General features: G+C 45.7%; 2 protein-coding genes across 2 annotated transcripts in view; both read left to right on the top strand.

Annotated features, from left to right (window-relative positions):
* Positions 1-25,103, top strand: part of LOC144368993 (uncharacterized) — a 388,140-nt gene that overhangs the window by 154,691 nt on the left and 208,346 nt on the right. The gene's annotated exons all lie outside the window — the stretch shown is intronic.
* The window catches only part of LOC144369489 (CD226 antigen-like), a 60,115-nt gene continuing 38,256 nt past the window's right edge, over positions 3,245-25,103 (top strand). Inside the window, exons 1-2 of the mRNA XM_078029775.1 lie at positions 3,245-3,372; positions 3,639-3,971. Of these exons, the coding sequence (XP_077885901.1) occupies positions 3,297-3,372; positions 3,639-3,971 (409 nt within the window). The 5' untranslated portion in view covers positions 3,245-3,296. The remainder of the gene's footprint in view (positions 3,373-3,638; positions 3,972-25,103) is intronic.

The following is a 25,103-nucleotide window of genomic DNA, read 5'->3' as shown; positions in this document are numbered from 1 at the left end:
TTAACAATAACTTTATTTGTATGCCTGTTTGTCCAAAATCTGTCTTTCTCCATAGACCAGGGTTAGGAATTATTGTCTGTAAAAGGTCATAAAGTGTATATATTTGGCCTCAGGGACCTCACTGTCTCTGTTACAAGATACCTTCTAGTGCAACATGTATGTGTACATGGGAGTGTACATATGAGTGTGAGCATGAGAACGTGTGGGTGTGTACATATGTAGCTGTAAGCATGTGTGTGAGTGTGACTGTGAGCATGTGAGTATATGACTATGAGCATTTTGTGCATGTGCGTGTACATGTGTGTGAATGTGAGTATGTGCATTATGTAAATGAGAATTTATGTGTACATGTATGTGAAGCATATGACTGCATGTGTGTGTATGTGTGTGAGTGTACATATGCATGTATGCGAATGTGTGTGACTGAGAATGTGTGAATGTGTTTGACTTTTATGACTGAGCATGTGTGTGCACGTGTGTATTGGAGGATGTGTGAGTGCATGAATATGTGTGCTAGTGTGAGTCAATGCGTAGGTGTGAACATGTGTGTAAGAATGTGTGAGTGCATGCATGTGGGAGTGTAAACATGTGAGTGCCAGCATGCGAGAGTGTGCATGTGGTGGGTGAAGTGACAATGTCTGAGGCAGGATGTGGTGGGTACAAGGGGACAGTTAGAAGGGTGCTTTCTTTAGCACTTGAGAATTCTTGGGCCTTGCTCTCACTTTTATTTTGTAAGTCTTATTTTGGTTGGCACCTGTTAAAAGGAGATCTTATAAATAAGACTTGATGGATGAAATAAATTTTTCCAACTCAGATATATATTCTTGAGTCCTTGCCGCTGCCAGTCCATTTTCTATGGTGACCTAAGTTATCTCACAAAATGTAAAATCGTCCATATCAGCCACAAGAACAAGATTCTCAGTGGATCTCTTTCTTCCATAGATATGCTTATGCCACAGACTAGTCCCTTTATGTGTGCCATTGAAGACACTTTCTATCCAGATTTAACCTCATTTTTGGCCATTTCTTTACCTTTGAGACTATAATCATACCCCACAGTACAGTCACACACCAAGACCATAGTCACATTCCCAAAGTATAGTCCTGTCTCTAGACTGTAGTCATATTTCCAGAGCATAGTCATGTCTCTAGGCTGTGGTCACACCCCCAGACTGTGGTCACACCCCCAGACTGTAGTCATACCCCCAGACTCTGGTCACACCCCTGGGCTACAGTTTACACCTCTAGGCTTTCATTACATCTTTACCAGTCATGTCCTCAGATTGTAGTTCCAGGTGACAGTCACAGCTTTAGACTGTAGTCATACACTCCTACACTGTACAGATACCCCTATACTGTAGCTACACCCCTAGATAGTAGGCATACCCTTAGTCAGTAGTTATGCCCCCATATACTATAGTCACATTCCTAGATTGGTAGTCACACCCCTTGATAGTAGTCACACCCCTAGACAGTTGTCACATTCCTAGATAGTAGTCACACCCCCATCTACTATAGACATACTCCTAGATTGTAGTCACACCCGTATAGTATGAACCCCTAGATTACAGTTACGCTCCTAGATTATAGTCATAGCCTTAGACCCATACCCTTTAGACTGTATTCACACCCGCTAGGCTAGAGTCATACCCTTAGACTGGAGTCTTAACCCCTAGACTGTAGTCACACCATTTCCTAAAAATGCCTTACATGAACATATCTTTCTTCCACTTTTTTCTGTGAAACCTTTCTAAAATCTATTAAAATGAATGACTCCCTCTTTGGGCTGTCATAAAACTTAATCAGATAATTTGTATAGAAATTATCACTCATTGTAGTAAATTGCTTTTTTGTCTTTCTGACCCACTGTGTCACCTGTGGCTGTGAGCACGGCCCTGATCTCTTCATGCTTGTATTTCCAAGGACTAAGAGGGGAGCTGGCCTAACGGTCAGATTGGGGTGATTGCTGTGCTGAGTTACTTACAGAACAGAGATAACAGGTACCTCTTCTGACTGAAGCGCGTAGCAATACTATGATATCAGATGTGGGGGCTTTATGGAAAGTAAAGTCTCTGAGCGCACCAAGGGGCCTGGTGCATAATACACGCACACGTTGAACTGATTGGGTTCTTAGACACTGCAAACTTCGTGTTCTCTGAAACTGTCCCCACGTTGGCTGCCAGTGGCGCCTGTGGGACACCATAGATAAACTTCTGGGCGTCAGGCCATCCTCTGCCACCCACCCGCTATTGGTGCTGTCAGTGGGCCGGATACTCCACAAGCCCCTCTTCATCGAGACAGGATCTTTGTCCTGGCGTGTTAAGGTGTTCTTCACAGAGCCCTAGGGATTAGAAGTGTTACTTGGAAGAAGAGGAAGAGCAGTGGTGCCCCTGGGCAGCCAGTCACATTCTGGGTATGGTCCTGTGGCCAGGTACCACACAGCCACTGGTCCACTGGGCAAAGTTGTGCAGAACCGCTCCGGCCGCCTCAGCAACTCTGTGTGATCTAGGATCCTTTCAAAATAAAAAGTTGAATAAGGAAGTCGAGCAGAAAGGTGGCTTTGTATGAGGTCTGGACATGGTTCTGTTGGGTGTGGAGGGCCCTCCCTGGTCTGTCATCTCCTCCTAAGCAAGTGCCTAAGGCCGGCTCGCAGGTGGAGGAGGAGGAAGGCCCTTGTGCTGGATGGAGACTCTGTCCCCAAGGCCTTGACGCACCTCCCCTGGACCTTTAGCCTCTGCTGCCATCTCCCCTTGTCACTGAGGAGTCCTTGGACCTTCCCACTGAGAAGGAGACACTGGCTCCTGCCTGCCTCCCTTTCCTGCTTGGTTTCCTCCTGCACTTACCACCTCTAACTTGTTACACATATTTTTTACTTTTGGGTTTTTTTGGTTTCTATCTCTTCCCACTAGAATGTGGGCACGGCAAGAAGCGCACGCACGCCCATGTGTGTGTGTGTGTGAGTGTGTGTGTGTGTGTGTGTGTGTGTGTGTGCACGTTGAGTCTGTCTATCCTCATGTCCTAGAACAAAGCTGGGCACCTAGAACACACTCAGCAAACGCTTGTTGAATGAATGGCTTTCTGTAGAAAATGAGATCTTGAACATAGCTGTTCCCCGAGAGAGAAACAGCTCAAATCTGCCCATCCTTGTACGAGAGCAAACCTGCCTTTGAAGCTAAGACCTTCTTCCTGTGTTCATACTTCAGAAAAAGAAGACACTGCTGATAACATCTGAAAGGAAGGAGACCGTCGTTGTGCTGGGCCTGAGATGTAACGCTGTACAAATTGTTTTTTTTTTAATGCAGCAGCCTCCCAAGCAGTTTCCAGAGATGGATTATCTTACTTTCCTTTTGGCTATTCTTCATGTACACAAAGGTTAAAAAAAAAAAAAAATCTTTTTGTCTTCATTTAACAAATGAACTCGATTTTGGGTATTTCCGTGTGATATGTGCAGGATTTCTTTGATGATTTCTCACTTGTTCCAAGGGCTAGAGGTTACAACTGCCAACATGAGCAGTAGAAAACTGCCAGTCTTCCCAAGATCTCAACTTCCTTCCTTCCTCTTATTAGAGAGCTTAAGGTATTTATCTGGTATTCCATTATCAAGTCTAACTGAATTGATGTCATGTTGTCTATTTCAGCTCTATGTGAAGAGGCATTTTGGGACACGACTATTAAATTTGCTGAGAATATGACTCTAGAATGTATGTACCCATCAGTGGACATTACCCAGGTGGAGTGGTTTCAGATCCACGATGTGCAGAAGTCTATAGGCATTCTCCACCCCATTTATGGTGTGGTCATCCATGAGTCCTACGACAAGAAGCTTCACCTTTTGAACTCATCGACAGCTCCCAACACTGTGATCCTCTCCTTTTATAATGCCTCTGAGGCCGATGTCAGCACCTATTCCTGCTCTTTCCTGACTTACACACATGGAACTTGGAAAAAGACAATACGTGTGGTTCAGTCAGGTAAGGGCAAATTTCGTTCTCCCTCTCCCCACCCCACAATATTGAATTCCACAATACCGAATCCTGTCCAGCCCAAGTGGAAGCTGCAAATGCTTTATCCTATTCTTGGGGCTTTCCCTTTTTCCAGGCTGTAAGATCTTACTGTTTCCAAGGAGTGATTCTGTGGACCAAATTCATTTCTTAGTGTGCTGTCGTTTCCGCATGGAAGCGTCTCATTGATTTCAATGCGGAAGCAGAAAGCACGGGCTCTGGGTGTCTTCACGGGAACAGGAGCCTGGATTGCGTGGATGGGGCCACATGTGAGTTCAGGAGCCAGCCCTGGGGCTAGGCACTCAGCACTGGCTTCAACCTCTGGATGCCTCCGGGTCCTTGTATACTACGTCATCTGAGATGATTAGTCATCTGAGGTTATTAATCCTGGCAGGGTTCGGGCAGTGGCCCTGTCTTTCGCCCCTTCCAAATTCAACTAGAGAGGACTCTTCCTTCAGAAGTCACTAGCTCTTGTGGGAGAGTCTACTGATGTCTTGGGATATTTTTGCTCTGTCCCCCTGTGGTTGTGGTTTGGCCCTTCTGTAGTGGCCACATAGAGTGGATATGATTTACTGAGAAAGCTTGGGTGTTGTAGTCAGTACTTTTATATAAACTTGTATCCGTAGCATTCCCTCTCTCTCTTAATCTTGGGTTTCTGAAATGGTAAATTGAGTTAATAACAGCCCTGTCTTTGTTGAAGAGTTTAGGGAGACTATATTTAAAGTACTTGGCCCATGGTCATCAGAGAATAGGAGGTATTACTCCCATCACTATTACCAGCATTTCCTGTGCTTTTGATACAAAATGATTAATGTTGACATCTTCATATATAAGTGACAGTCTAATGAAGTCTAATTTTGAAACCATGCATTTCTTACCTGGTGACTTTCAAATCACACTCCTTGGACATATAGAGGAGAACACTATATGATTTATTTTTAAGAGAGTCATGTTCTGTGCTTCACACACACGTGCGCTTATTGCTTTGTGTGTGTGTGTGTGTGTGTGTGTGAGTGTGTGTGTGTGTGTGTGAGTGTGTGTGTTGCAGGTAATTGAAGCCAGGGCTACTCACATGCCAGGCGAACACCCTGCTGTTGAGCTACAACCCCAGCCCAAGCAAACCACGTTCCAAAGCACGATTACAGTATTATATGAGGAATATAAGGTATTGCAAGGAAAAAATGTTTGTGCACATGGTTCCCTTTTCTCTTTGTGTTTAGCTCAGGACTAATTTTGTGTATATAGCTAGGACTTATAGAGTTAATTGGCAACACCGCCTTAATTACACACTAATTTTTTGAACGAATCCATCTTGCCATACAGAACCCATTTGCTGCTGTGTGCAGACATCTGTTCAGTGCCGTTTGCAAGTAGAGTCCCCTTCTGACCAGTCTTTCAAGTGAAGGTGTGGGTTGGTGAGGGTCTTGGGATTGCACATGGGGCCTGAGCCTCCAGGGCTGGAAGGAGATGGGCCCCTCTCCCTGCCATGCATGGTCCAGCCTCTGAAATTTTAGCAGCAGGTCAGGTATTTCAATTTCTGTTACAAGGCAACCAATTGAAAACAGGCAGCCCGGCCTTTTCTGAATGTTTAGGATGGAGTACGGAGCTGAATCGTCAAGGTTATTGCTGTGCCACGGTAGGATTTTTAGCATCATGTGCGAACAGCTTTGGGAATAGTCCTCTATCCTTATCATCTAAATTGGTTGGTCTTCTTATATTTTGAACAGGGTAAAAGAGAGCTCCCCGCCTGATGGGCTTTTTCATGATCAAGGGTGAAATATTCAGCTGGTTGCCAAAGAGGTCCCCAGTCCTCATCTGGCTCCATTTCTTGTGATGTTCCTGTTGGTCTTGGTCATTTTTATTTTTTCAGAACAGTTGACGTCGTGAACTAGTGAGGATCTTCTACCTGACTGGGAGATTTGAGGGCTTCCTTGTTTCAAACTGAGGATGATAGAGACTTTAAACCGAATATTAGTTGTATTTCAAAGTTTACCTTGAATATAACAAAGATTTTCCTTATGTGTTCTGTTCACAACATCCAGGATCTCTAATGATTGTGTTTTTGGTATAAGGTCAAGAGGAGCTGATTATCTATTTTAACAAGAAAAAACTAAAACTTGGAATCTGAAATTTCTGATTTCTATAACAGATGATAAGAACTTCAAATGGACGAAGGAATCAAGTCCCTGCCCTCTAAGTGGGTTGACTTCTGCTACTTGTTGGTAGCTTTTCAGGTGTGCGGGATTGCACGTGTCAGTGTGACACAGATCTCCTCCCTTAGCCCCTATTACACACTTGAGTGTGGGCATTTCTTTGATTTTACAAGTGAGGGACTGAGGTCTAGGGGCCTTTCCAAGGCTTCAACTCTGCCTGGGTCCCACTGGGCAAAGTTGTAACTAGACATAAAGTGACAGTTTGGGGGACATGTTCCCCCACCTGGGCCCTTCCTGGGAATCATCAACCATTGCCCACCTTGTACCTCCTCCTTCCCCGCACACTTTCTGCCTCAAGTTGGGCCAATTGAATGTCTTATTCTGGATAAACAATACTGCTAATAAAAGAAAATTCCTTAAAAATGTGTGTTGGTTTAGGAATAGACATTTGTGAATTAGCAATGGATTTAGACTATTTCATAGTAATAACAGCTGCATGAATTTTAGTTAATTCATGGGGAAACCTGTTGAGGTGACTTAGGAGATAACATTTCAAAAGCAGCCCTTTTGTGCCAGAGTAGTGACGGAAGTAGGGTCCTGGGGAAAATTTCTGCCTCCCTGAAATCTCTGGCCTTACTGGTCAAAGTAAAAGAAAATGTAGTTTCTGTTAAAGAAAACGTAATTCTGTTTATGAAACTTACCACCAAATGGGTGACCCACTCAAATATTATGCTACTTAACTTTCACACGGTACCTACTTGGTATGAAGTATCCAAATGTCATCTCATTTAACACTTGAAAAGTGCCATGGAGTGATCATGTTTTCCATGTCACGACTGAGGGCACTGAGATTCAGGGTCGTTAACCAAGACGTGGCACAAGACGTGGTCTCAGAATGGGGAAGTGACTCTCTCCCTGCCCCATCAACAAAGGGGCTCAACTCAGTATGATACTTTGGGATTTCAGGTATCTTCTATATTAAAAAAGAAATTTAGGACAATGTGGGCAGCAGAATATTAGATATAAACCTGGAAAGTTACTGTGACCCAGATCTTGATGTGCTGAATGGAGTTTGAACCTCTCTAATCTAGACCTTGCTGAACATTTTTTAGAGAGAGAGAGACACAGAAAAAAGACCAGTTTGCTTTTCACTGCCAGCAAGATTAAACTAGGTTCAGGTTAAGTCCCAAGCCATCTGCTGGGGTGCCGCCTCTTACCTCTTACTGGGGAGGCCAGCCTTTTGTTGTATTCAGGTTTCCACTTGACTGGATGAGGCCCATCCACATGATGGAGGACCATCTGCTTACTCCTAAATCACTGATTTAAACATTAATCTCATCCAGAAACACTCTTCAACTTTACTCAAAAAATTACTATCATGTCTATTTTGGAAAATCATATGGCGTTCGTCAGGTTAAAGAATCACATATCCTATTATCCAATAATTCTACTGTTTGCCGTTTTAAAGATTGCCCCAATTGGGAGAAGTGCCCAACAATATTTGCAATAGTGACCGTAAGAGCAAAAAATTGGTAACAAGCCAAGTACCCACCCCCAATAGGATGGGCAAAGACCTTGGCAGCACATGCATACAGCAGTGTACTCTGCATCCCTGGAGAAGCACTCAAGTGTGACTCTGCTCACCAACAGGGATGAATCCCGGGAACAGCGCGTCGACGAAAGCCAGCAAGTTACCGAAGGATACCTAGGGCATGATTCCTTTCCTTTAGAGTTCAGAGACATGTAAAGTCCAACAATATGTTATTTATGTGCGTCAAACACAAATGGTGAAACTACAAAGAAAAGCACAGCTTAAAAGCTCGAGCGGGAAGGAGACAGAGTCAGGAGGGACCACTGGTTTTCAAAGCTCACACTGTTGGTCTATACTCACAAAGAGTGTTTTATTCCCCACTTGTCTCAAAAATATTTTATAACATTTCTTTCAGAACTACTGAATTCTAACAAAAATGTTGAAGAAAGATGTGATTCTGATTTTTGAGCAGTTCAAAAATAATCGTCTAAGTTAAGGATGAGGTTTTCATTTGGATTTGGCCTGCAGGTCAAAAAGAGAGGGAAGCTGCCAGAATGATTCTGAAATTTCATGATCCAAGGAAAGAAAAACGATAGTTTCAATTGAAAAGATGGGAAATCGGGCGCCCACCACAGCTTGGAGGAAAGGAGAAAGGTCAGTTTCAGGAGCACTTGAGTTGTCAAGTGGCCTGTGATTGGCTGACAAAGGAACTATTGAACTCATGAGTAGGAACTGGTATTGGAGAGCAGCGCTTTTCCAGTCATTGGAGTGAGACTTGATGTTAAGAAAGACGGTTGGTGAAGTCCCCTGGACCGAGGCTGCCATCCAAGTGGGGCTCCAGGAGGCTGGTGACCCTGACACACAGGACACAGGGGGAGCTGGGAGAAAGCGGGGTAAGGAGAGCAGACGCGGAGCAGGTGTGCCACTGACTTGGAGCGGCAGACACGTGTAACTGGGGTGGCAGGGAGTGGTCATCGGTCCTGCTCCACCCAGCAGGTGCTTGGTGTTGGCCATGTCAGGAGTCTGACCCTGTGAACGCGCATGCAGTCTGCTTGTCTCGACTGGGCACAGATGTTTCACACGGTCTCCGTTTAAGGCTGCATTCTGTCCTGGGCTGGAGGAGGCTGTCTGTATCACCCAGGCTGGTTCTGAGAAGGCCCCATCCCTACTCCCGTCAAGGCCAGTGCTCACGGCCTGGGGGCCAGTCGCTCTGCTCGGGTGACCTCCTCCTGTGATCTTGCATACGTGTTTCTCCTTAGTGGCCCTTTAATATCAAGGGCTCCAGAGTGGATGGCAGGTCTGAGGAATCCACGACAGAAGGGTTCTCCAGATTGGGCTGGCTCCCTGCCGGTTGGGGTCAGCAGGGTCAGCCTTTTCCCCAACGTGGGTGTGATGTCAGGGTGCAAAGATGGGATCTGGCCTGTATGCATGGGCTTGCTGATTGGGGGGAATAAACCCATTTATTAACTCACTCATCAAGACTTTACTAAAAACCTTTGACGTTCAAAGTGATATTTAGTGGTTGGAAGAAAGGGATAAAATTGTATATTGTAAATTATAATTTAAGGCAAATAGCAACAAATATTACTGTAATTTACAGGACAGAATACACTCTGTGTGTGTGTGTGTGTGTGTGTGTGTGTGTGTGTGTGTGTGTGTGGTGCTGGGGATTGAACCCAGGGCCTTGTGCCTGTGAGGCAAATACTCTACCAACTGAGCTATATCTCTAGCCCCAGAATTCACTTTTAATTAGAAATTCAGAAGAGATTCCCTGCAAAAGTGGAATTGGAACTAAACCTTGAGGGAGGGAGGTCAGAATATTTGGACGCTAAGATGGATGAAGTAACATTCCGAGAGAATTGCTTTAGAAAATCCTCTAGAAAAGAGATAGCTTTGGGTCTAGCTTAACCAACTCTGGAAGATTATTTTCATTTTTTAAAGAAGACTCTAACAATAACCCCAAACACTGAAAACCTCTAAAATCAAATGAACACATAAGATGGGTCAATAGATCAGTGCAGTTTCTTCTATTTACAATTCGTGGCTTGGTTGATTGCAATGTTGCTTCAGAAGGCCTAGGGAGCCTGATGTATTCTGCAATTGTTTTTCACCATCTACCTTAAGATATTCGTGAGCTTTCCTTACTGCCTCGCTTGGCCTATCCCAAATACAAAGGGAAGGAAGAAAATGTACACAGATGACCTCCTTTGCCATCAGTGAAGGTGCACAGTGCAGGGGCAGCTGGGCCTGGGAGGTCTTTCCTGTCCAAAGTGGTTCCAATGGGAGACGAATGGGCCACGGAGGAGCCTCCCACTTTCCTGATATGGGGGTCGCCAACAACACACTCCAGCTACACTTTTTATTTTACTTTTTATCATTTCTCTCTCCTTCCTTCCTTCCTTCCTTCCTTCCTTCCTTCCTTCCTTCCTTCTTTCCTTCCTTCCTTCCTTCCTTCCTCCCCTCCTTTAGGAATGAACCCAGGAGCACTTTACCACTGAGTTACATTCCCACCCTCGTTTTTTTGTTGGTTTTTGATTTTGAGAGAGGGTCTCACTAAATTGCTGAGGCTGGACTTGAACTTGTGATCCTCCTGCCCCAGCCTCCTGAGTCTCTGGGATTAGAGGTGTGCATCATCACGCCCAGTTGTTTTTTGACATTGCTGGATGATGTTATTTTTATTACGCTTTTGTCTTTTTAATTGGCAGATATAATGGAATGTATTTATGGTGTATAGTTTGATGTTTCAACACATGTGTACATATGGTTTGCCCAGTGTGGATTCATTGAGTTGTGACCATCCTAAGCATCTCTAGTGCTTTTAATTTTTTAAAAGTCAGACGGAATAATAAGGGAAAAATGCTCTAGATCTATGGTTTAAAGAATGAAGCCATAAACCCTTCTTAAGGCCCATCCTAGCAAGCTCAGAAAAGTTTTCCCTTTTCTATGTTTATGTGCCTGTGTTTATACATACACATATAAGACTAAAAAAGAGTGTGTTAAAGGATACATTTCAGTAGTTTTTCATTAAAAGATAAAGAGGAAAGGTATTTAATGGTGCCTATAAGTAATAGTCAACTGGTGAATCAGGAACACTTTAAAGGCTTGGGAATTGCAGGCCTTAATGAAATAAAATAGCGTATAGGAAGCCAGATAATAAAGAGCATTTTAAGACCCACGGAAAGCAAGGTTATGGTCCCTGAGCTCTGAAGGGCGCAGTAAATAGGAATCAGAGTGAGATGGTGACAATGTCCTGTGCCAAGGCTTTTGTTATTGACTTGCTCTCCCTGTGCCGAGCCTGGGAGGAGACACTCCAGTAGACGTGTCACCTACAGACACAACCCTCTGGCAGCTCTGTGGCCAAAAACCCAAGTGGGAAAAATTTTAAATCGCCCTCTAAGACAAGAGACTACTAGCTGACGTTGGTGATGGAAGCCGACGCCTGAATCAATGTACACGCTCAGGGCCAGGTGTGGGTTTTGGAGTGACGTCTGTCTGGGTTCTTCAGTTCTTGCTCCACTTTCTCTGCCTGTCTCTATGCTTACAAGAGAACCCCGACTTCTACACTCATTAGCTGTAGCAAAATACAGAAAGGAACTCATAATCTAGACTTGTTTGAATGCACCCAGGCCTCCCGGAGCAGGGGACGGACCTGGCTGTGATCTCTGCTTAAAACCCTTGTGTCCACTGTACAAGACCGAGCCTTGTTGACACATCTGTTAGTCCCAGGATGGCGGTGGGGTAGGGCACACTGGGCCGAGTTGCTGGAGAATGAGCCTCGGCTGAGGGGGTGGGGTCTTGCCCAGCCCCCACATCCCCAGGGGCCCCTGAATGTTTCTCAGCTCAGCTGGAGGCTGGCAGCTCTGAGTTTTCTGCTTTTAACTCTCAGCCATCAAGACCCCTCACGCCTCTTGCACTGGTTGCCAGCACAGCTGCTCTTCACCCGCACCCAAAGGTACCGCCAACCACAGTCTCTGGAAGGCACTTCCTCTGCAGAGTTGGTGTCTGTGTGTGGGTGCTCTGCCTGAGGTCGGTGGAAATGTGGCTTCGTGCCTGAGCAGGAGCTGGCGTCAGACAGTCGTGGGTGTCCACGCGGGTCACCGTGGAACACGTCCATCCCACGCCCGATGCGACGGGTAGGCTTCCGTGCTCTCCATGATCCCTGTCATGGAAGCTTGAAAAGTACAGAGGGTGGGCATCCATCTCTAGCCCTTTCTCTCAGAAACTTCTCTGCAGGGTGAGGTGCAGGTGTGAGTGGCCTTCATAGAAACCTTAAAGGAATTTACACATGGACACATATTTGTGACTGAAAGCTAAAGTTTGCATTTTACAACATAAAGAGAGCTAGATTTTCGAATGTGCCAACAAACAAGAAAATAAGTAGCTGAAGAAAGAGAGAAAGTAGAGCTTTCAGCTTACCCTGCTTGGGCTCCTGGGGCATGTCCCCTAGAGCTGAAGCTGCCCCTGACAGTTGTTCAGCGTCTGTAAAGAGACTTGGCTCCTAAGCTCTGCTTTGGATGCAGGTCTTTGTCTTTCCTGGGTTTTATGAGGAGTGGAGGCTGCAGGCAGGATGACTTTCCCTTTCCTTCTAGAATATGGTAGGAGACTATTTGTGAAGACATTAAAGATTTTGAAACTGTTAAGAATTCTAAGACCATCAAGTCAATCCTTCAGGGATCAATGCAAAATTGTTCCCCCAGGCAACATCACTTCTACTTACTCTAGAATAGTTTTAATTAAATAACTCAGCTGATGGGGCTGCTGGCACTTCCCTTGAGAGATTATTCACAATCCAATAAATCTCAATGTGAGAAAATTTCCCCTGACTTCAGCTATTTAAGCAACTTACATTAAAAAAAAAAACCTTCATAATCTTCCAAGAGAAAAACTCCAATGTTTCATAGAATATTGACAAAAGAAGGTTTCTGAGGACAGAGGTGCAGTACACAGCATTCCTGGCACTGGCCTGTAAATAGCTATGTGCATCTTGCCTGCTGAGTTCAGTGGTGTGCTGATTGTGGCCTGCAAGAGTGAAGTCTGGTGTGAGTCCTGTATGTAAATGCTCCATTTAACTAACTAGCAGGATACTGAAGAAATGTAACATTCTCATTTCAGATGACTAGTTCCTAAGCACAAATTTTCCCGTTTCTTGGCAGGTCACATGGATTCTTTATGCTACCAGCACTGTCATTTCAGAATAGCTTAGAGAAGGGTATGTGTGTGAATAGCTTAGAGAAGGGTGTGTGTGTGTGTGTGTGTGTGTGTGTGTGTGTACGCGTGCATTCTGGCGGGCAAGGTAATTTCCTTCACTTATTAAATAAAGAGCATTTACTTAATCCAAGTCTATAGAAAACTTTAGATCCTATTCCTAATTTATTCCATGAATGCATAAATTCATTGTTCCTTACAAACTGGATGCTACAATTGGATATATACTCTTTTCATTTAAGAAGCAGCCAGTAGATTCAATTATCATCTCTGAGACAGAGCTTGGGTATATTAGTGCATGTCCACAAATGAGACCATTTAGTCTGTCCCATTAGCTCGTGAGATCAGATTTCTTAAGATATCTCTTTATATTCTTTTAAGAAACAGAGTTGCCCATTTAAATTAAATAAAGGTCACTTATTTAACATAGGACTTGTAGCTTCCTTATTCTATTTTTATTAAGTCCTAGAAATGGTTTCTAAAAGAATGAGCATTTAATAAGATGGAAATATTTCCGACTATGGGCGGCGTTAAATTTCTTTGAGCTGCCACAGTGTTTGAATTTTGATTCTTAACATAGTCTGACCGTCATGATTTTAGTGAAAAAAGAAGAACTAATCTTAAGGGAAAACCATTAAGCCCTGTTCCTGAAATGATACTTTGGAGTATAGAAATTCACTTTATTAGATGAATGTTGACAACAGTAATTTAAACATTTGTGTGGATTTTGTGAATCCTTTCTAAATTAATTAAAGAGACATTTATTTTGTGCCATGAGGAAATGAAGAAAAAAGTAAAAAGGTCTCTGTTTTTGAGAAGTTTATAGTCTCAAAGGGGAAGTACCCGCCTATATGCCATGTGAACTTGTGACCCAGGTGACCATTTGGCTGGGTGGAAGCTGGCAAAGAGTACAAAACAAAGTTTGGGGAATTGAGAGGTGGCTGCGATTGCTCCTCCTTTGTGGAACCATGACCTACAAATCGGGGTAAGTTTGGATGGGTGGAGGTGAAGGATGGCAGGAAGAGGGGGGTCCAACAGGAAGAAGCATTATCAGAAATATCACCTACAAGGGAAATTCTCTGAATTGGGGGCATTTGAAAAACACATTGGGTTAGAGGCCTGAGAGAAGGTTGATGGGTGGGAGATCTAAATTTTGGATTTCACCCGGTGGTTAGTGGCCATGTTGGCCATGTCTGGAGCTCTTACCCTAGCCACAGCGCGTAGGATGATAAAAGGTGAGAAAGCAGAAATACTGGCAAGAATCCGGGAGGGGGGGTCTGGAGTCCCCAGTGAAGCAGGGCCGGGTCTCGGGCGTGGCCGGTGATGCGACCTCCGCAGTGTCCCCACTCACCTTCCTCAGGAAGAAGCTCTCCCCAGCTTCCTCCTTTCCGTTCTTCCCTCTCTTTCAGCAAATACTAACAGAATATCTGTCGGTTCTGGGAGCTGTGCGACGAGGTTGGGGGCGCTCGGAGAAATGTCCCAGCCCTGATCTCAGGCCTAAGGCCAATGGCAATGCCAGTCATGCTTGTTGGATGACTGTGGAGGCCCAGGACAGTGGATGGTGATGCCGGGGGTGGAGGTGGCTTGTGTGTGTGTGTGTGTGTGTGTGTGTGTGTGTGTGTGTGTGTTGGAAGGACGTTGCTGGGAGGAAGGAAGAGGCATTCAGGAAGCTTCAGAGACCCAAAGACTCTTGAGTTTACTCAAGAGAAAGGAGATTAGAGCTTCCTGGGTTAAAGGGGGTTGTGCCGTCCACAGGGGCACAGTCCTGCTGGGTGGGGGACGTAAGCATGAGGGCGAAGGGAGTCTGGTGTGCTTGGAAATCTGAGGCTTCATAAAGCTCGAGTGGAAGTTTGTTTCGTGGTCATCGATGCCTTGGAGGGGTAGATAGAAGAAATTTGGAAGAAGCTCCAAATTTTTGTTTGAAGAGGGGAGATGGAGAACCCTGGGCTGGGAACCGCATGTGCACGGCAAGCCCACGTGCTTACTTAGCTGCGTTTCCTTCGCAGCAGGATGGGTGTGAACTCGGGTTCCCTCTAGTCACATTTTCTGTGCCGCAGCTGTTTTGACTTATTCTTGAGGCCACGGGGAGCTATTAGGGAACTTGACCGGGCAAGTGAGTTGCAATTTGGAAAGTGTACTCAGGCAGGAGTCTAGAGGGGGGATCAGATGCCGAGGAAACAAAGGGAAATCTAGTCAGGAGGCTGTGGCGGGGTGCATTGTGTCCCCACAAAACCATATGTTGAAGTTCCCACTTGTTGTATCTCAGAATGTGACTCTTTGGAGGTAAGGCCTTTAAAGAGGTAATTAGGTTAAAAGAAGTCATTAGGGTGGGCCTAAGATAATGGCACTGCTGTCCTATGAGAAGAGACTCGGGCACGGAGAGAAAACCAGGAAGACGTGGGGAGGACGGTTTCCTGTGAGCCAGAGGGAGGCCTTCAAAGGAAAACAGCCCCCGGGGGCCTTGAGTTTGGGCTTCGAGCCTCCAGGATTGTGGGAAAAGTGAGCATGGTGTCTTGTTACCACAGCCCTCTTTACTCACTCAGATGCCATCAAATATGTCATACTCACTTGGTGGGGACAGCGCTTGACACTTCCAGGACACACTCAACAAAGCAGCGAGAGCCATGAGAATCATCAGCATCAACCCTGATGGGACCAGAGAAAGGTGCTGGTTCCATTCACACTGAAGTGGAACAGGGCAGCCTGCTCTGTGCACCTCCCAGCAGGTGAAAAGCCTTCCCCGAGGGGTAACCCACGTTCAGCACACCGCATTCACAGAGGGGTTTTGAACATCACGGGGACAGCAGATTGACTGCCTTGTTCAAATGTGAACAAGGTTGGAATAAAGCAAGTGGGGAGGTGTCTATTTGAGAAATAGGGTAGGAGAGAAGACGATTTGGACCAGAATGGAATGGTGGGGACAGAGTACACGTTTGAGAAAAAATGATAAATCAGATTGAAGGACCCCAAAGCTGATGGGATCAGTGGGTAAGGGAGAGAAGTTCATAATGACATCAGTTCCTCTACAGCTGAGAAATGGGAGGGAGCCAGTTTGGAGAGGGAAATATGGCTTTGGATACCTGTGAGTAAAAGTTGGAGGAAAGTATCTGAAAATCTGAGGAATGTCATGGGGTTCTCCTTTGCCGTCTCCAAGGAAATTCTAAGAAAGTGGTTAGGTGTTGTTTTTCCTTGCAAGACCGTGATGCACTCCCCAAACTGTATTGCATTTGAGGTGTTCTGACTGCCAGAACATACCCCTGGTTTTCTAGATGAAGGCGGTGAAACTTTCTGGCCTGTCTAGAGCTCCCAATCGGATGGCACCCGTTGAAAAGATACTTGTTCTGAAATATGGTGTCTGTTTGCAAATCCCAGATGTGCCTCTTTCAAATAAGCAGCAGGTTGCCTATTCCTGGCAAGAGGATCTTGCCCATTTTATAAGTTAGACCAAGGGCTCCTCATTTCTTTCGAGCAATGTACGTTAGTGGTTCTAATGGGAAGTTGTTGATTCTCTAATAGTTTCCTTCACAAAGAGGAGAACAAATAATTCACTAAGTGTCCTTGTCCTTCTCTCTTTATTCACTGAAACATTGCTGTGGTCTATGCTGTCTTCAAAAGCTATCAAGTTTCTTTCACTCATTTTGTCTCCTTGATGTGTGAGGAAACTTTTTATCATTCACCTGAGTGTCTTTCACAGATATTTTTCAGATTCTCTTTTGGCTTGTTGCTCACGGGCAATTCTGGGCCTATGACTCTTCCCATTTGAACGTTCTTTTGCAGTTTCCGGTGGTACCGCCATCTGACTGTGGCCCTTTGACTTTGCCATGTAGCCATGAGGGGTTTTATTTAAAGCACCCAGCCCTTTAGATCTGTTAGAAAATATGTCCCTGGACTTTCAAAATATGTTTTTCAGTATTCTGGGGGTTTCTTTTGGGATTTTTTTGCCTTTTTAACTATACTTTTTATTGTTTAACCAGAATATTTGCATTTTATTATAGTTTCCATTTGTAACTTTGCAAAATTTCCAGTGAACTCTTTCGACTTTGCCTTCCTAGTCAGAGTTGCCTATAGTCATTTGATGGCGGCAGGTACTTCAGAGGGTGTGATGTGTGTGTTTGCTCCACTCCGTAATGTGGGTAAAATTCAACATGACTTTATTTCTGTGGATTCAGTCACACAGTTACAAATATAACCTAAATGGGGTGAGTCCCAGGCTATTTCAGAGAGGGATTCAAGATAGAAGGTAGGTAATTTAAGCAGCCTACAGACTTTCCTCGTTTAATTCTTCTGTCTGCCCCACTTTACATAACACTTCTCTCCAGTCTTGTGGTTTGGGGTAGGTGGTCTGCATCGTGTCACAAAGGCTAGTTTCTGCCCCTTAAAATCTTTGAGGTTTTGTAGGAGCTGCTGCTTAGCTCTGAGCTGAGCTCTCCTCTCTAGGCGATGTCTGTGGTTTTGAATTCTGACAGCTCACTCCTCTGTTGTTGATCTCTATTGACTGACCTTTCTGCATCTGAATCGGATAAGTCATTTATATCAAAGTTGTCCCTTTCTGCAAGTGTCATAATTTTCAGGCCTCTGGTACTCATGAAGATAAAGTTATGAATTTCTGTCAGCCAGTTCTTGGATAAAAAGGCCAGAGTGTTGGCATAAGGCAGGGATGAAAAGAGAAGGACTTTTTAGCAGCTGGCCCTGAGACTTGAAAAACTGTGAGCTGGGAAGAGGGGTAGGTTCCAACCAGTCCAAGCCTCAGTTGTCCTGGCCCCCAGCTCCAACCTTGCCTTCGTGTAACCTGATCCCACTCTCCATATCATACTGCACTTTACTCTTTTTAAAAACATTTTGAAGCTGTATCTGCCCTTCAAAACTGCTCTCATGCCACTTTTCTCTGCTCTGGCCACTTCGAAGCTGTTGGAGGATGAGCTGGGTGGACTGTGAAAGGTCCCTTTGCCATGCGTTGCTCTCAGCACTGAGTGGCCTCGGAATGTCTGGCCCACAGTTTCCTGGATGCATGGGGTTAGTGGGGAGTTGAAGTCCACCTTGCACCTCCGGGATGCCGCAGGCCTCTCATCACTGATGTTCTGCATAGCCTGACACATCAGAGACCCCTGGAAATCGCCCAGGTCTTACTTCCCAACACTGAGGATTTTTTCTCCCTTCTTATCCCAGGCCTATTATTAATATTTGAAAACTAATAGCTATCCTTTTTACTAAGAACAAATCAAAATCTTGCAATGTATTTGCCACCTGTCCAATTCTATTCTAGACACCTTCTGTTTTCCTGCTTGGTGTGTGGCTCGGTGATTCATTTTTTGAATGGTAACTGGTCATTTTTCATGGGTGGATTTCCTGTGTTTGAAGAAGCTGGTAACAATGGGTAATCAAAACAGTGAAGATTTTTTTTTAATTATAAAGAGGCTTATTTTGGTGTGGGGGTCTAGAGGTACCAGGTCTAGAGGCTGCCTCTGGTGATGGCCTTCTTCAATGGCAGAGTCCCAAGGCAGCACAGAGACAGGGAGCAGGTGCCCATGTGTGTCTACCACTGAAGATTCTTGGTGGTCCCCTAAGTGTAGTGATCCAAAGATAGAAGTGGGAGTGTTTTTAATTTCTATGAAAACAAACAAACAACAATCCAGAAAAGCAACAGAATATCTCAAAGAAAAAATATCCAGACTAAAACAAAGCATAACAAAAGTCTGGAGGAAAGGAATCTCTAGCGTAAAAAGCCTAAGAATAAGAAACAATACCCCAGGGGCAACTTTCGCCAAACGGCACTGGAGAACATTCAGAGTGGGTAGATTTGCATCCTTGACTTTGACGTACAGTTACTTAAATTGGGTGACGACAGGCGAGGCACCTTGGTCATGTTCCCAGGGTGACGGGACCCAGGAAGCCCCGGTGAGTCCCCTCCCGGCACACGCTGCTCACTGTGGAGGCAGGGACGTCCCCTTACTGACGGCATGAGGGCAGTTTAAAGCAGGGTGTCCCTCTTTGATTCAGAAGCCACCCTTCCAGCAGCCACCCACAGTCGGGTGGCACAGAAGATATGTCCTTCTGACAGCTGGCCGCGAGGCGAGAAGGCGAGGATCGCGCCCTCAGAGGCGGCAGCGCAGGTCACTTGGGGTGAACAGGGGTTTTGAGAGGCTTGGCAGACAGGACGTCGGCACGAAGGCACAGGGCAGCGGGGGAGGCCCACCCAGGAGCCCAGCCGCCTCCAGGGACGGTGGTCTCTGCAGGGGTGGAAGGACAGGAGGCCCCGAGGCTCCAGCCCACTGGCTGTGCGCAGCAGGACTGAAGTGCAGGTTGGCAGCCAGAGTCACGCGGGGAGGACCTAAAATGACGGAGCGACTGCCCTGCCCCAGTGAGGGCCACTGGTATGCAGGTGAAAAGGGAGGTGCACGCCAGGGTGACCCACAGGCCCCCAGGTAGAGAGCCTGGGGCCGTCCGTTCAGGAGCCATGGTGTGCCCCGTCACGGACACCGCATCCTGGGGTAGAAGGAGCCTCTCGCTCTTTCTGTTAAGGGATGGAGTCAAATTCTTGGATTCAAATACTGACAGTAACTTCACGAGCCATGACTTTTTCTTTTTTACAATAGTTTTAAAATGAGAATGACTTATCGATCAGGTGCCCAAGACGTAGGGTGATTTTGGATTCCACAAAACCTTCCCTGGAGAGTGTTGGTCACATCTTACATCACATTGTAATACTTCGTATATTTTAAAAATTATTATTTTGAATTAGCCAATAATAAAAAGAATAATAATAAAGACAAAGAGAAATGCAGCAAGGCTTTCTACAGTACTAAGATCTGAACCCACAGTGCTCTCCCACTGACCTACATCCCCAGCCCTTTTTATTTTTGAGACTGTACACTGCCTGGGCTGGTCTCCAACTTGAGATCCTCCTGCCCCAGCCTCCCAAGTCGCTGGGATTACAGGCATGTGCCAGAGTGCCTGGTGAGGTCTGGTTTTCTTTTGAAGAAGAATCATGAGTAATAATGGGAAAAGGAGACATACAGATGACAGACCTGTCATGAAAGTAAAAAGAAGAGTTGAGATTTCTCAGGTGATATGAAAACAAAGGATCGTGTTGGCGAGACCAGATGTGATTGTGTATCCTACATTGGTGCGCTGAGTCTCCCCTTCACCTCGCATCTGAACGGACATTGGTAGGTAGCAGGGGAAATTCTCTGCGGGAAATTCCTGCGTTTCAAAACACATGCCTGGGGGCTCATGGAGTGAAGACTAGAGACCCCCGGGGGCTCCCCTCAGGGCGAAGGCAGGAGAGGAACGGGCTGGGGGGGGTAGCTTCCCCATGGAGGGCAAACAGCCACTGCCATCTTCAGTTCCCGTTCCCAGGGTTGGTTTGCAGAAAGAGGAAGAAGAGGAGTAGAGGAAGATAAGCTGGTGCGCACGTTCCTTGAAGGAGCTGATTGAGTCTTTTTTTGAAATAATCTCGTTGTTTAAGTCCTCGTTCAGTATTTGTGCTGTTCAGTAAGCCGCCGTCTTCTTCCTAGCGGACATGAACCAGCCGTGACGAACCGTCCGTCCTCCCAGACTCCTCCTGCCCCGCGCTGCTCAGCAGAAGGTGGCCAGCGCCTTGCCCGGGGCCTTTCCTTCCCCGGGGTGGGGCACTGCCTCCGCGCTCACCGCTGGGTTCAGTCCCAGGCTCTGGAAAAAGAGTTAATGCACTTTCTTCAAGTTTAGATGATGTTGTTTTCAGTTCTCTAAAAAATACCATCATTAGCTTTCGCTGGGCACTACACGTTGTTGGGTTTTATCTACCTCCGGATGATCCTTCAGATACTACGGTGACAGTAATGTGCTCTGTCTCCTGTGGCCACACTCCCAGTGCCAGGCCTGTTCCCGGGTACCTTCCAGATTCCTTTTCACAGTAGTAAAGGTCTTTTGTTGTTGTTCTTTTCCGTTCTCTCCTCTGTTTGAAGAAAGCCCCCTGAGAGTTTTTCTGGACTCATGAAGCTGCCCAAGTGTGTCCAGTATTCTTCCCTGCCTTGAGCATCGACGGAACAGAGAGCCCACAGACAGTTTTTGGTCATCCTTGAGAAATGAAGTGGCGGATTGGCTGGGATCATACCCAGCACTGGTTTATGCAGCGGTTAAAGCCACGGTTATGCAAACGTCTTCTGTGGTCAGTCTTCACTTTTCTCTGTTTGACGTTTCTCTCTCTGGATCTTTCCTCTTGCTTTGGCTCCCACCTCTTCCAGTAATGACAGCATTTCCTGACCATATCTAACCTCCCCACTTCTGGGCATGGGCGGGCATCCAGTGCCTTCTGCCTCTCTGCTTGTGCCCTACGCCTGTCCACACAGTGCACCCTTCCCAGATGGTCACCATCCTGCCCAAACCTCCCCTCTGGAATCAAGCCCTGTCCACTGACCAGTGGGGCAGGCCTTCTTTTCATTAGTCCCCACGTCCTGTGGACACCGCGTTTCTCTGTCCACCCTGGGATGTCCCAAGTGCAGGCGGTTCCACGTGGCCTCCAGCCGTGCCTCGGGTCATGGCTCTGCTCTGCCCGGCTTTTCGCTCCTCTCAGCTCCCCCCCAGAGCCCACTGCACAGCTTTGGCTGTGGCCTTTGGCCTCCCTTTATGGCCTCCTCACACATTCCCGAATCCTACGTAAATAGGGACCACATCTGTCTCACTCCCCACTCTGTCCTTAGCATCTCCTTCAGCCCTTCCCTTGGATGAGGCCCTTACTACATCAGCGATGGCCACAAGGTGGACGCTGCCACAGTGGGGGTGGGTCTTGCTCATCCTTAGAGCCCGTGAGTACTGCCTCTCAAGCCTCCTCTCAGTAGACCCCGAGGGTTGAGTTGTTTAACTGGGATTAACTCACCTTGGTGTGAAAACTAAGTCGCTGTGGTGCAGGGGCAGCCTTGGGCTGGGTGTACCCTTCCCTGGGCTGGGCTGTCCGGGAGCATCACAGACGTCACCTGGCGTTGTCTGGATCATCAGGCTGACAGTCCTGACTCTTTCAGGTTTGAGTGCACAGTCTCTTGGAACGTCTGCCGCTCTTTTTGTCCTCTTCAGAGTGAATCTAACCTACTCCTGTCTTCCTTCCCCAGCCTTCGCCTGGCTCCCTGAAATAGAGGGAAATCAGTGGATTAATTACTAGGCTGGAGACTCCATTTTTGATATTTTTCAATGATTTTTCCCTCCAAAAAAGTTGTATGAGGAATTAAATATAAATTATGATCATTAAAAATAAGTTACCCTGATTTCAGGGAAGATCTGATGTTTTGGATGATGAAAGAGAGATGAAAGTAACATTTTTGGAAAAGTGAGCTCAAACGAGAGAAATTAAAATTGGGCAGGAAAGCAGGCACCTTCTGCTTCATTAAAAACACCCACAAGTCTATGGAAAGCCCACCCACAGCGGGAGAGCTCTGTGGAGGGAGAGGAGCTCAGAGCGGGGTGTGGGGGCGTGCGGAGTCCGGAGGAGCTGTCCCAGAGCCCTGAGGGACTCCACAGGGCAAGGATGACCAGCAGGATGGGGGCATGGAGGAGGGGGCACCAGGAGGGCGTTCGGAGGCCTGGAGAAGAGTGTGCCTCCTGGGAGGATCTGAGAGTAAGCCCAGGGGCCTGGTGAGCCAAACCTGAAGCTGGGAGAAGCTGGGCCCTTAGGACTCTGGCACGGGCTAGAAGCTTGGATCCTGTCCCTGAACGTTCTCGGGATGCACGGGGTCCTAAGCTAAGGACTTGCAGGATCAGGTTCATTTTGTTGAAGTTTCCCTGGCTGTGTTATGGAGACGGGTGGAAGTGAGGTGCACGGGGAGAGTAGTGGTCTCCCTGGGGAGAGGTGGTTGAGATCGGCTCAAGGGGAAAAGCCGCGCAGCAGGAGATGGGAGGACATTAGGAGGGATGAGGAAGAGGCATAACATTCCGAGTTGCGTTAAAGGAAGGAGTGGTGAAGGCCAACTTTTGATCTTGGTAGCAGGGCCTCTGGGATGCTGTTTGCAATGACAGCAATGGCCACAAGGATACCATGTCACTGAGTTCAGAAGGCCACATTATTACTTCAACATCCCTTAAAGCAAAGTTGAGAAGAGGGTGAATGCTCACCAAGCACCCATAGGAAGTAGAGGAACCTCCTGTGTTCTTACACACGAAAGAACAGAGGTATGTCAGGGGCTGGGGTTGTAACTCACGGGTGGAGCACTTCCCTAGCATGCATGAGGCCCTGGGTTTGACCCCCTAAATAAAAAAAGAGTTAGAAAAATAAAGAAATTGATAAAAAGTTTGGTTTCTCTACTTAGTGGATTTATATTCTAGCTAATGAATGTTTTTTTTTTTCCACAATAAAAGATGAGGATAAGGTCTTTAGTACAATGACTCATCAGAAAGTATTATTCTGTGGTTCGGCTCTTGTCTAAACATTAAGAAAATATCCTTTTTGTATTACTCTATGAATCAAACACGTCATCGTTTCTTGCTTAGATGATAAATGTTTGGAGTCATAGCTTTCTGGAAAACATTTTATTTCACACAGATTAGTCTGACAGCTTATTTTTTACTTTTTTATTTTAAATTTTTTAAGGAAGACATATTTCATTTTCAGGGTCCAAACTATATTTCGGGAAAGAGAAAGTGGGCATGAACAGATGGTGCACGTCATACTGAATTATTCCCTAGGGCTGGCATACTCTTAAATTCTATTATTTAACATTGGCTTTGTTTTGTTTATCTTACGTGATTTTTAAAGTAGCTATGTGCCAAATTAATCCTTTCTTCTAACATGCAGTCAGGCTTGTAGTTTTGTGAGTGTATTTTGCAAGGAAATCACCAATCACCATCTTGGTGTTATCCCTGCTTGTTGGAGCCACAGGTGATTTATTTCTATGCATCACTTAGATGCCCAATTTAGACCAGTGAGTAAATTGTTTTTGCTGTTGAATACAATTGCAAAGATGCTTTGTTCTCCTATGATTCTATAGCAATAAGCTTCTGCGCTGGAACAGCCTACTGTGATAAACCTCACCTTGATTGAAGCACGTCAGGGTGTGTTTGTAATTGCTGGACTGGCTGGACACATCCTGCGATTAGGCTCAAATCCCCCAATTTTATGGCTTTTTGTTTTGTTTTGCTTTAAAAAGGCAAACCCATAAATGTGACAAATGTAATTCCAAGATAATGGAGTTAGGAAGCCATTACTGAAGGCAATTTTAGAGGAAAACAGAGAGTGTAAAATGATGACTTTAAAATATTTAAAATTATGGTGGTGGACATTAAATTGCAGACTTTGAAGGGAAGTGTGGACGGTGGAAAGGAAATGGAAGTCATTCCTAATTTAGAGAAAGAATTTGCAGTGAGATAAAAGAGCCAGGGAGAATGGCAAACATTGAGTTTAAATATTCAAAAGGAACCATTTCAATTAGTTTCTTCATTTAAAAAAAAAGGCATGTAGCCATAGATAGGACTTATTGATTCATAGGAGGCAGATTTGTCTAGCTCTGACTAACTGTAATCCCGGGGGAAAAAAAATATCTGTAGCTTTTATTTATTTCTTCTTTGCTTCTACTGTTTACAATTTTAACGTGGCTCTTAGATGGGTTCTAGCAAAGGGAAAGCCACAGCACCACAAAAAGGACCCAGGGATTTGGGGTTAGTTGCATTACCATTGGATTCATTCATCAGGTTAAAAATACATTCTATGGACTTTTTGATCAATTACTAAAATGTCCACGCATTTCTGTATATTTTAGCTTTTTCTGCTAATAAATTAAAAGCAAGTGGCAGCAGTTCTCAACCCTGTCAGATCCAGTTCTCTTCCATGGTAACTATTGTGTAAGTCCCCTTAACTGTTTTGAACTCCTATTCTTAGAGAAGAAAACTAGCTACTCACATAATGTCCAAAGAGTAGGTATGTGATCTAAGCATGATATACAGAAGAGATAAGAAGGCAGCCACTTGTGTTGAGATGGTCTGTATTTGAACGTGTCAATGTCAGCACTAGTGCGTGAGAAGGCAAAACGAAGAGGAAAAGTCGTCCACCTCAGGATCCCCGTGAACCAGCCACCCAGCTGGAGACCCCAATGCCTTGAAGGGTGTCGTCACAAATGACGCTCTTTCTGAAACGAACCGCTCCTGGTGGCAAGTGCCAGTTCTGCAGAGTGAGATCTTCCCTGGATTTAAACTGAACGGGAGAATTCCTGGAATGGCCAGGACAGGTGAACACCGTTTAAAAGCATTTTGTGG

Source organism: Ictidomys tridecemlineatus, chromosome 12 (assembly GCF_052094955.1).
Source record: "Ictidomys tridecemlineatus isolate mIctTri1 chromosome 12, mIctTri1.hap1, whole genome shotgun sequence".
In the NCBI taxonomy this organism is placed as follows: domain Eukaryota; kingdom Metazoa; phylum Chordata; class Mammalia; order Rodentia; family Sciuridae; genus Ictidomys; species Ictidomys tridecemlineatus.
Note: the sequence above shows the minus strand (reverse complement) of the source record. Positions and strands in the feature narration are given on the sequence as shown.